At 36.2% G+C, this 13,074-nt stretch overlaps 1 protein-coding gene across 1 annotated transcript in view; it reads right to left on the bottom strand.

The window, feature by feature from the left end:
- The window catches only part of ROBO1 (roundabout guidance receptor 1), a 480,852-nt gene that overhangs the window by 54,592 nt on the left and 413,186 nt on the right, over positions 1–13,074 (bottom strand). The window contains exons 13-16 of the mRNA XM_087418208.1: positions 8,335–8,456; positions 7,420–7,651; positions 6,321–6,442; positions 1,811–1,982 (exon numbers count right to left, since the gene is read on the bottom strand). Coding sequence (XP_087274334.1) covers positions 1,811–1,982; positions 6,321–6,442; positions 7,420–7,651; positions 8,335–8,456 — 648 coding nt within the window. The remainder of the gene's footprint in view (positions 1–1,810; positions 1,983–6,320; positions 6,443–7,419; positions 7,652–8,334; positions 8,457–13,074) is intronic.

The raw sequence follows: 13,074 nt of genomic DNA on the forward strand, positions 1-13,074 counted from the left end.
ACTTATAATTTCACTTTTAATAAGTTAATAGTGACATTTCACAAAACTGGGAACTATTTGAGCAAAAAGGTCTATATTTAGACTGTTTTCTCCCATATCTTATATAACATTGTAACAGATGCATCAAGCAATTTTTTAAAATAGTTTCCTGTATTGCTTGGAATTTTCTAATAAATGAACCAGAAATAAACCATGAAGCTATTTTTGCTTAAAAGTTGTGTATATAATCAGTGTTTAAAAATGTACTAAATGTAAAAGATAATCTAAAAATCAAATTCTGGCCCATGGCTGTGGCAGAGACAGCAAGCTCTCACTAAAGGTTTGAATAGTACTCTCTGCTGTTGGGAAATAGCTCCCTAGCCAGCGACTTTGTTTTGCGGTGTTCCCATTCATCTATTTGGAATCATATGACTGAGTTCTGGGCAGGAGTGATGTGCACCATTTCCAGCCCTGCACCATTTAACTCTCCCACATAAAAGTGTTTCTTTTCTTCCTTTCTGCTGGCCCAGGGTCAACCTTGGAAGCCCCATGTTAAAGAGTGTAAATCTCATCAGCCCCTGACCCTCCAAGTCCAAGTGGAACAGAGTCCCATCCACAACCAGTGGACTTCAGGTGGACTTTATTGTTTTATAGCACAGAGATTCTGCAAGTATGTCTGTTACAGCAGCTAGCATTGTCTGAATGGAACATCAGTAACAGTTTCCAAATAGAGTGTAAAATCCATTATATACAGCAACAAGGTTTATTCAAAGCTAAACGTTTCTTAATTTTGTTTTGAAATAATTTCTAGGATGCCATCAATGTTATCAATATGCAAAATGTTATGTACTTATTTGTGTAGTATAAAAATTCATATATCGGATCCTTTTTTATAATTTAGTAACTGACAAAATATTACTAATGCTTAACTTCTGAGCTGGAAGGAACAAACACAAAGTTGACCATATATTTCTTGATATCTTTCGTAATTTAAATGTTGCCTCTTAACATCTGAACTTTTTCTCTCCCTTTCTATTTATAATTGTATTTATTGCTGTTTTTGTTGTTACTTGTTTTAGATTTTTACCGGTAACCACTCGCTAATTTGTATTTTATGTTCATGCCACATTGCCTAAAGTGAACCATGGTAATAAAGTCTTCTCTGTCCATTTTTTTTAATTTATCTAACCACTTTTGAAGCACACATTGTACTTAACTTTCCAAGTAATTAGCATATAACCATTTTCCAATGCTCTCTGACATCTCAATCTATCTTTTGTTATAAAAAGCAATTGCAATTTTAAAGACACAAAAATGGTGACTGCAAATTGCATATTGCTATAAACTTCCAATACCTAGTTTAAGTTTTGCATGGAAGTTTGGTTTTTTTTTTTTTAATCCAAACAACTGTAAGTTCCATGAAGGTGCAGACTGTGTCTATCTTGTTCGCTGAGGTATCCCTGCTGCACAATTAATAGTATTAGTTGAATAGATGTAAAAAATTCAGTAGGACAGGAGTAGGATGACGCCAAATACTGGCACCTTTTACTTGAAATATAATTTAAAATGTGTACTTGGATAAGTTTAAGTTTAGTTCATATATATATATATACACAAAATATATAACGTTGTTATACATATAATAACATATATATATGTTATTTTATATATATATGTAATGACATGAAGCTGACACCATCATTTTTGTGGCTCTATTGTCACATTCCATATTCTATTCAACTTGCAATGATGGCTCTACCACACATAAAAAAGAAAAGCAGGACAAAGTATCCAGTGATACACTCTCCAACCAGTTCTGCACCACACTCACCTAACTGGATGAACTGTGGCTCGCTCTTCACCCCAGACCCGGCCCCAGTGCTGGCCGCCACCTCTACGCTGTATCGGATCCCAGGAACCAGAGAGGGAATGACCACAGAAAAGGTGGAACCATCTACCGTCTTGTTTATATGGTATCGAGTTTCATTGCCCAGACACCAAACCTGTGAGAAGAGCACAAGGAATAAGCTGCTAAATTACGTAAGTTAATGCAAAGATAACATACTATATTGCGGTTTTAGACCTAGACGAAGTTCAGACCTATCACCAACCTAAAATAGGAAGTTTCAGAAGTCATTTTTCCCTAGGATCTAGTTCTGAGAAGACTCTTCCAGTCAAACCTAGTGTTAGTAGTATGGTAGTTCCTCCTCATCTGCGAGGGATAGCTTCCGGGACCCCCAGAGGGTGCCTGAAACCGTGGATAGCATCAAACCCCATATATGCCATATCTTTTCCTATATATATATATTTGAGGCGACAGCAAAACTAGCATGCATTTCTTTTTTCTTCTTCAAAATTTCACAGATAGAAGATTCGTTCTTACTGTAGATCTTAGCAACCTCAGCATACTAGTTTTTTCTTTTCTTCAGTTGAGAACTTGCACCTTTTCCCTTAAAGGAAGCACTTTAGGCTTCTCTTTGGCGTATGTGAATTGCCAGCACCACTACCCTTGTGCTTTAGGGCCATCGTTGAGTATAATAAGGGTTACTTGAACACAAGCACTGAGATACCACGACAGTTGATCTGATAACCCAGACGGCTACTAAGTGACTAATGGGTGTGTGTTGGCGGGCGTAGGGTATACACTATGGATACGCTGTACAAAGAGATGATTCACATCCCCAGCAGGACAGAGCAGGATGATGTAATATTATACCACTTTACTCCGAACAGTGCACAACTTAAAACTTATGAATTGTTTATTTCTTGAACTTTCCATTTAATATTTTCAGACTGTGGTTGACGGTGGGTAATGGAAACCATGGAAAACTATGGATAAGTGGGGGGACTGTTGTACCTTAAAGACCTCTTTGAATTTTCTCACATACTTTTAAAGGATTACATGAGGTGAGTCTACAAATTTTTGCTCGAAGACACTGGTTTCTATCAGCCTATATCATCAGGTTTTTTTAAAACATCTAGAAATTATTTGCCAGGAAAAAAAAGGACCTTGCAAAAAGCTGTCTATATCCAGATAAAGAACAATAATTTATCTATCATCATTCAGCGTCTGCACTCCTACTACGGGCTAAGCATGAATCTAGATGACCAGATAACACCAAACAAAGATGAGGAGGAAACTTTGAGTCTACTACAGACGGCCCCCGACTCACAATGTTCTGACTTATGATGGTTTCACTTTACGATGGTGCAAAAGCGATACACGTTCAGTAGAAACCGTACTTCAAATTTTCAATTTTGACCTTTTCCTGGGCTAATGCTATGTGGTTCAATACTCTCTCACGAGGCTGGGCAGTGGCAGCGAGCGCAGCTTCCATTCAGCCACAAAATCACATGGGTAAATAACCGATACACTTACAACCATGGTGTACCCAGACAACCATACTGTTTTTTACTTTCAGTACAGTATTCAATTACATGAGATATTTAACACTGTTTTATGAAATAGGCTTTGTGCTAGATGATTTTGCCCAAGTGTAGGCTAATTTAAGTGTTCTGAGCACATTTAAGTTAGGCTAAGCTAAGCTATGATGTTCTGTAGGTTAGTGTACTAAATGCATTTTCAACTTACTATGGGTTTCTTGGGATATAACTCCATCGTAGGTTAAGGAAGATCTGTACTATACTTCAACAGTTCTCCAGGATAAAATTACCTGACACTGTCACAGTCACATCACCTTTTATGTCAAAACCAAGACACAGTTGATTTAAAAAGAGAGAGAGCTTCTGAATAATCTACAGCACCTTTGCATAAATATGGTTATTAAAAATAAAACTGAAATAAGAAGTAAGGATCATCCTAGGATTTAATTCAGTCTATGGTATGTTCAACTATTATCAATGAGAGGAAATTAGCATTCTGATCTTGTATTTAAATGGGAATATTAATGTCTTTGATAACATAGATGAGATTATAAAGAATAATAATACGTATTTGACTTGAAAGGAAAATGTTCTTCTAATAAGAAAATTACTGTATTTCTCATTAACTTGGATAATGATATTTGTGATAGGAAATTGTTTCTAGACTATTAATATTTTTAAACTACATTATAATCCTTATTTTAAATTTCACTAAGGGATTATTTAATCATAGAGTGATCTTTTGCAATGTTCAAGAACTTGTATATGGTGCATGACAGTATTTGGACTTAGTTTCCAGAAGAAAATGATCCATGGAGTAGTAAACCATGCTCTATATTCTTTATGATGTCCTCAAGCAATATGTGGGATTAACTGCAAGTAGCCTATTGTCTAAGCTGTAATAGGAAATGGGATTTAAAATAAATCTAAGAATATCAGTGTCCTCTATCACATGGGCAATAACCTTTAATTTTATTCTTTGAAAGTTAATATTATTTTAATATAGTTTCAATGCATAACACCAGCAAATGGTCAGACTCTATATACCAGGATCTGACCATTTGGAAATAGAGTCCTTTGTGATTTTTTTTCCCCAATTACATTATGCAGCTGAACCAAAGCCACAAACTGATTTTGAAGCAGTCAATCAGATTCTGAAAGGCATTTTATTATTTTAAATTGACCATGAAGTTAAGTGAAATCCACCCTTTCACATTTCTTCAGGAGAGAAATGAGTTTTGACTCTTAGGGGAAAATGCCTACATTACACAATGTTGCTTGAGAGCTGAGACATCACCTCATTTTAAATCCTTAAAAATCTCTATAACAGTTTATTTTTCCGGACTGAACCATCGCATCCTTTCAATCCCCAGTATTGAAATAACCTTGAAACTCATGAGAAAGCACTTAAAAGTGTAGAGACTCTTACCTTTTAATGACTCAGTTACACTGGAAGATCTAATTTGAAATACTTTAAAACATCCACAGTGCATTTGTGGAAGAATTTTAAATACTTAAAAAATATGTAGCCCTTTTAAAGTGTACACAAATTTCATTTCAGAGGTTTTCAGTATGTTTTTAAAAATCATTTTAAAATAAAACATTATACCTAAAATTAAGCTCAGTATAGTTGGTTATTGTACAAATTAATTTGCTACTCAAAAGAACATTTATGGTCTTTATTTGGGCCTTAACTAAGAGTGCACCTGGGGAAATCTACCAAAACATATGCGCAAGGCCCCCCTGGCAGACCTACTAAATCAGAATCTCTGAGGGTGGGGACCAGGCACCTATGTGTGGAAAACGATTCACAAGTGATTCTGATGTTAGCATGTAATTAAAAATCATTGACCTACACTATAGAAGGTAGATGTGTTCACCCTCTAAATATCAGTTTCATATCAATAGGCACAGTCTAAAATATTCAAACATAGGAGATAATCTACTAAGGATCATAATTTAGCTAGTAACTAGAAAAATACTCAGGTATCATAGAAACATAAGGCAGTGTCTAGAGAAATACATGTTCTGCAGTTAAATTTTTTGTACATAGTGCGTTTACATAAATGTCGAAAAAATACACATAAAATCTATTTTCTATTAAGATTTTCCTGATTTGGTCTATCAATTATTTATTTATCATAGCTCATTAAGATTTTCCTATAATAGACTCGTTGATAGGATAAATCTCATGTCCTTAACTTAGTTTTTGTTGCACCCTGAAAACATTTGCTCAAGATGAATCTATGTAAGTCTCTCTAAATTCATCGAGTAAAGTTGATGATTTCACAGGTTAAAATAATTATTCAGAATCATTAGATTAAATCACTTGACAATATATCATATATTTTAAAAATTCATTTAAACATACAGAAATTTATAATTGAATTTCCTCTGACATAAAATTTTGTTTAGAGATTTACAGAAAACAAGATTTTCTATAATCTTTCTCTAAATCTAAATATAAATCTAAAACAAGATTTATAGAAAAAAATCTGATTATCAGGCACAGTAAAATCATTTTTCCAACTTAGCCCCAAAGTTCTAAAATTTCAAACATGTAAAAAAAAAAACGAAAGCAAACCATATTTGATAGAAAGTGACAAACAGCCAATTCCACAGGGCAATCCAATCCTTCAAAATATATTTAAGCTACTTTTTAGGGAAAAAGAAAGATTTTTATTAGCATTTACATTTGTTGCATGTATGAAATTAGATGGAACTATATATTTTGTGACCACATAGACTCTCTCTTTCAAATTAATTTTTTTCAAATGGCTTTTCCAACAAAAAGGATTATTCTAAAATCACTGAATAAACAGGAAAGGATTTTAAGCAATAATTTTACATGCTGCTGTGTGGACCAGCAGATGGCGCCAAATATCCACAAACAATTTAACCAAGATTTCTTCTTTGTTGGGGAGACGGGCGTCCATCAATAAATGAGCATGTCTCACCTTATATTCTTGGACCATTCCATTTTGAGTGTCTTCCGGAGGTGGCTGCCAACTAACAAGAATTGCTGTTCCGTTTCCATCATTCTTTGATACAGTGACACTTCGGGGTGGGGCACTGGGGGCTATTAAATAGTTTTAAAAAGTAGATTATTATGAGCACATTAGAGAACATTGAAATCAGGTACTTAATATTTAAAGTCAAACAATAACTATATGAAATTCATATATATGAATATATGCATATGTTTTAAAGATGTATCTCACCCAAATCTGAATAGTCCCGAACTATTTAAGTTTTTCCTTAATATTGCTAACCCATTGTTCTTGTGAATTTTCCATAACCAAAGTTATATAAATTATCTCCACAAAATCTCCCAGAAAAATTCCTATTTCTCCCTGTAACTCTAGTCCCATTTTCTCCCTAAAAATGTTCAAAAGCATGAAGATGCATGCTAATAATTCAAGAAATTAACCATATTCTATCATTTACATAATCAAAGTAATAGGCATTTTAGGGAAAATTCTGGTTATTTTTAAAGAGTATACTTGTGACATGTAACTTTTTACTTTTACATAAACATTAATTTTTAATTTCCAGTTATAGGGTGGCCAATCATACTAGTTTGTCTAGACCTGACGGGTTTCCAAGGACATGAGGCATAAGCATAAAATGCTAACCCTGGAAAGTCCTGGGCAAACCAAGACATTACTCATCTCATTTACAAATCATCACTCAAAATAACATTCAATAAACGGATGGAAAATCATTAATGGAAAGGCAAGCAAATTGAGAACATTTCCATCTTGAAATGCGAATTTTAATTCTGAATAATTAAATACATGCTACATATGCCATTAAGTAATACAATGTTCACATTAGCTCATCTTTACATAGACCACCATTAAAGCAAGTCAAGTATTCTAGAATTTTGCTTTTTAGTAGTTTTAATTAAACAAATTCTACTAGCAAAATATAATGTTCAGTATCAAGAGTTAATAATTAATGTCACTATTAACATTAAAAATTTTTCACTTAAGCTAATACAAGTCTAACAAATGTACTGCAACACACAGTAATCAAACATTTCATTATACTTGCCTTCTTCCAGGGTTTTGGCAAATTTAATTTCACTATCTGCTCCTTGAAATTCATTAAAAAAAGGACGAGCCTTAATTTCATAGTTGACTCCCTTTTTGAGATCAGGGATCACCACACTATTTTTGGCTGGGGTCCTCACTTCAAACACTAACCACTCCGATTCACCACGGTTGGCTCCAGTTGGCCGATAGAGAATTTTATATCCTTGAATATACTGAGACTGTTGGTCCACCTATTAAAAGGACAAATAAAAATGTAATCATTTGTATCGTTTTATTGGTTTATTAGAAAATCATGAAAATTAAATGTAACAAAATGCAAAAAATTCCATTTGGGTTCACCTCATGGTTTTCTAGTTTATATAAAGTAGAATACTAAAAACAAATCACTACCTTTTATAATGTGTTCACTTTTTCAGCTTAATGTATATTAGATATTAATTTTCTATGCTTCATGCAGAAATGTGAGAAATCAGGGCAGTTCTGTGACAGACATCTAGAGAAATGTCAGGGTCAAGGAGACGGGGAAATAAAATGTTTTTTACCCCTTTCTAATTTTAAAAACCTTCTTAATCCTAATTAGAAATATTCCTAAGTTTAAAAACATTCATGTGATAATGATCCAACCCACAGTGTATATTCATAATTAGTACTCCGTGTTTCTTTCCTCTGAGACTGGTAAATTCAATATTGCTACATAATAGAAAATTTATAGCCAGTCCATAGCTACCATAATAAACCATGCTTATATTACAAGTTATCATTGGTGGAGAAGTGGGTGACAGATATATATAATTTAACTATCTGTTGCATATATGCATATGCAACATATATATATTTGTCATATAATGATCTCCCAGAAGTCATCTGCTTATTAAAACTGAGATCAAATATTGCAACAACAACAACAACTCACTGTCCAGTGCACTTCGATTGAAGAGGAAGAAAGGATGGTAGGGTTGTGGAGGTGCAGTACAACATTTCCCAGTTCTCTCTGGACCTGCTTATGATCCACCCCCTGACTTGTCGGGGGAACATCTGCAACAATCCAAGAAGACTGTGTTAGATCCCACACAATGTTACCGACTTGAATGAAAACATGGTGAAACAATCCTTTCATTCACAGCAACTCTCAGAAAAGAAGAATCATTCCAACTGTGAAGCCAACCTGTGATACAGAATAAAAAAGGAACAATTTAACCTTTTTATTAGGATCAGGAAGAGAGGGACATACAGAGAGAGAGAGAACAAGCAGATAGCACGTAGAAAGCAAAAAAGAGCTGGAGGCAAAGATAACATTGGCCAACGGCAGCGTTTGAGGGCTCCTCCTTCCATGTCATGATCATTTTCTTGCCGAGGATGAGGAACCTAGTGCAGTCCCCTCTGTGTTTGTTATAACCTCTGTAGTGATCCTGACTACGCATGAAAGAGCCAGGAATTGCAGCGGAGTGGATCGGTAATGAAAACATGTAAGTAAAAAGCAAGCACAAAAAGAAATTAGACACCTTACATCTTATAAGATGAACCTGGCTATCTTTCCAAATAAGGTATATGATAAGTTAGTGGCAATGATGCAGAAGTCACCAGCAGAATGGAATGGAACGGAACAGAACAGAACAGAATAGAATAGAACAGAATAGAATAAATCTAATGAGAAAAGAGCATTTAACATTTATTTAATTGATGGTTTGCTTTAGTTTAGTTATTATATCACTGTAAAGAAGGTCTAATAAAGACTTCTCAATCTCAAGAAGACCAAAATTTTAGAAAGGAAACCAAGAACACAGCAAGAATTAAACTACTACTAGTGTTCATTTATGTTGCACTTTCTTTTTTCCAACAAGGAGGGGTTTTATTAAACTTACTAAAGCCTGAACCCATTTCTAAAGAGGTTTTCTACATACAGATGTTTTGCTTTGTTTACAACAGTAAAAGAAAATACGAGGTAACAAAGAGAAGAAAATAAAGACTTTTTTGTATCCAGAATTCTCCTTCTCAGAGTATTGTATCTTGGCACATATATTCTAGATTATTTACCATCCCATAAACAACAGACAGGAGAATTTTACTTTCCTATACAATTAAATACCTTCAAAGAACTGACTTTGGATAGAAAGCAAAAACATGAATATTGGGCCGGCCCCGTGGCTTGGTGGTTAAGTGCGCGCGCTCCAATGCTGGTGGCCCGGGTTCGGATCCCGGGCGCGCACCGAGGCACCACTTCTCCGTCCATCCTGAGGCCGAGTCCCACATACAGCAACTAGAAGGATGTGCAGCTACGACATACAACTATCTACTGGGGCTTTGGGGGGAAAAAAAAAAAAAAAAACATGAATATTAAAAATGAGGTTGGTAAGTATCCTTGATGGCATTCACGGAAGGCAGGCAAATGGAAGAGACGACAGATCAAGAGTGCTATTCAACACTCTTAGATATAATACCATTGACTGTACATACACTGAGCCTATAAATTAAGCTTATAAATAAGCAAAATGAGGAAAACAAGTGAGATAATTTTGGCTTCTAATACTTTATCATACCTTACAAATATCTTTGGCTCATATTGGCCCTCAGGCTACCTATTATCACAGCCTATAGATAGAAAGCACTTGATTGTTACTTTTCCATCTCAGACATATTTCCTTCCCTACTGGTCTCCATCGTTCCTATAACCCAGCTACCATCTGTCTCTAGGGTAAGAGGGAAGTCCTTGGAATAAGACAGACTTGGGTTTGCATCCCAACTCAGCAACCTAACAGCCATGTAACACTGGAAAGAGTTCCTTTTTTTTTTTTTTTTTTGTGAGGAAGAATAGCCCTGAGCTAACATCCGATGCCAATCCTCCTCATTTTTGCTGAGGAAGATTGGCCCTGAGCTAACATCCATGCCCATCCTCCTCTACTTTAAATGGGATGCCGCCACAGCATGGCTTGACAGGTGGTACATCAGTGCTCACCCAGGATCCGAACCTGCGAACCCCGGGCCGCTGAAGTGGAGTGCGCGCACTTAACCACTGCGCCACAGGGCCAGCCTCGGAAAGGGTTCTTAACGTCACTATTTTTCTGTCTCCTCATCTGTCAAATGGCAATATCAACAACAGCTACTTCTGTGGATTGCTGTGAGGACTCCATTCTGTAAGGTATATAAAGTCCTTTTCTTGAAGGCAGGGATCAGGTCAATGTTTGTGAACCCAGAATACCTAGCACAGTGCCACACAGATAAAATGTGTTTAATAAACATTGGTTGAGTTAAAGTAAATCACTGTATGGAAGACATACACATTATGTCAGCTTCTAAACATGTTTTCTCATATATAAGCTTCCATACTCAAGGAATCTCCTGCCTTTTAGGAAGTATCTTCAAACACATAAATAACTATTTTATTTTTCATTTTTTATTTTTTGTGTGTGTGAGGAAGATCAGCCTTGAGCTAACATCCATGCCAATCCTCCTCTTTTTGCTGAGGAAGACTGGCCCTGGGCTAACATCCACGCCCATCTTCCTCCACTTTATGTGGGACGCCGCCACAGCATGGCCTGACAAGCAGTGCCTCGGTGCACGCCCGGGATCCCAACCCCGGGCCGCCAGCAGCAGAGCGCGCGTACCTAACCGCTACACCATGGGGCCAGCCCTACGTAAATAACCATTTTAAAAGATAACTACTATGATTTACATCACAATTTCTAATTTCTCTGATTTGAGATAAACTTGCCAGTTAATTATTAGACTCCCTTGCCTAGTGTAACCATTTTGGCAATGGCAGTCTAGAATATTATTTTAGAAAATTTCCCATCAGAAAGAAAAATGGAAAGCAATGTCTCATAACGTAATATTGAGAAGTTTATGAATTGGCCCCTTTATTGTTCTTGTCCTCCTCCTCCTGAAAGAGATGCATTATAATGTAAAAGGTCCTTCCCAACATTTAGACTTAAACTCGGAGGAGACCTCAGATATGATTCTATCCAGCTGCTTCCCCACTATTGGAATTCCCTATACACAATCTCAAGTGAGATTATCCAGGCCCCACTTCATTATTTACGATAAGTGGTCTCTTATTATCTATACCACACATTTTCTGTACATTCTGTGTACATATTCTTTCAAGGATAAGGCTCAAGAATGCTGGGTGGATAGGACAAGCAGAGGAGAAACAGTGCTAACAGTGGCAACAACCATGACCATCCCAGCAATGACTACCAACAACCCTACTTGCCAGCTACTCATCTCATCTTCCTTGCATTATCAATCTTTGGAGAAATACGTCTCGATCACCCTGTGACAAGGCTCTAACTCCAACTGCAACATAGGTCTACCTGACTCCTGAACTGGAAACCATGCCCTGTATCTATGCAACTTTAACTTTGACCCAGCTCATTCATAGGTATCTCCACTTGGGGAAGACTTATTTGCAGCCATGTTACAGAAACGGTTATAGAAATTATAACCAAAATGAATCAATTTCCAACGAGTCTTTTCTGAATTCCCTCCACCCCGGCTCTTCCCCTCACTGCTTACACATTCTGCACTCTCCAACTGGATATTTTCCAGGTTTATCCCCAGGTTCCTGCTATAGTCAATTTTAGCCTGACCTTCAGCTGGGCTTCACAGCGTCTCAAAAGGAGTCCAAGAACTAGACACCGAAATCTGCCTCAGTGTTACTTCTACTCATTAGTCCTGTTCTGTTGTCTGGAGTGAGAATAAGCATACATTTTTCATACGACAGTCTCTTAAAATGTTAAGGAAAACAATGTCATGACTACTCTAACTTTATTATTTTTGGGGGTTAAACATGCCAAGATTCTTAGATTTCTTTTCCAATGATGTGATTTTCAACCTTCAATGCAGCCCCATGAACTATCCTCATTGTCCTCTTCTTAAAAGTCTATCTGAAAATGTAGTGCTCAAAAAAGAACACATTACTCCATTCATGATCTGACCAGTTCAGAGTAAAGAGGGGAGATGACTGATCCAGACGTAATTCTGCTAATGCCAGCTAAGATGACATTTGTTCCCTTGGCAACTACATCACTCAGTTGGCTCAGAGAGGTGCTTTAATTGACTTCAAATATGAAGTCTGCCAGCCCCCACACCCTGACACACACTCACATGGATTTAAGCCTGGTATCGGTCTATCCTTCTGCAGCTAATTTTTAATACTTAAGCTCAAGTACCAGACTTTTAAATTTGCTCCATTAATTTTAATCTTGTTAGTGCTGGCCCATCATTCCAGTCGAGATATATTTAATTCTGATTCTCTCATTCAGCACACTAGCTGTCTTTCCCAGTTTTATATCTACAAATTTTATAAATTTCCTTTATTTTTAGACCAGAAAGTGAGAGAAATATGAGTCTGATAAAGTCTTACGGCATAAAATAGAAAAGATATCTGAGTCTTGTATTCTCATGAATTGATTAGCTAATTTAATCCTTGTCCAATCTTGTGGAATAGGTATTTTTTAGCCCCATTTTATAGGTAAGGAAACTAAAGCTCAGGACTAACTACCTTGCCCAGAGCCACACCGCTAGTAGGTTGAGGACCTGTGATTAAAAATTCTTTGATTTGAAAACTGTGTGCCTGTTTCATTATATTTCCAGTCTTCCAGTTGACATGGGTTCATTTCACTTAGATTGTTCCATTAGATATTCATGTACAAAA

This window comes from Ceratotherium simum, chromosome 27 (assembly GCF_057802395.1).
Source record: "Ceratotherium simum simum isolate JZ-2026a chromosome 27, ASM5780239v1, whole genome shotgun sequence".
Taxonomy (NCBI): Eukaryota; Metazoa; Chordata; class Mammalia; order Perissodactyla; family Rhinocerotidae; genus Ceratotherium; species Ceratotherium simum.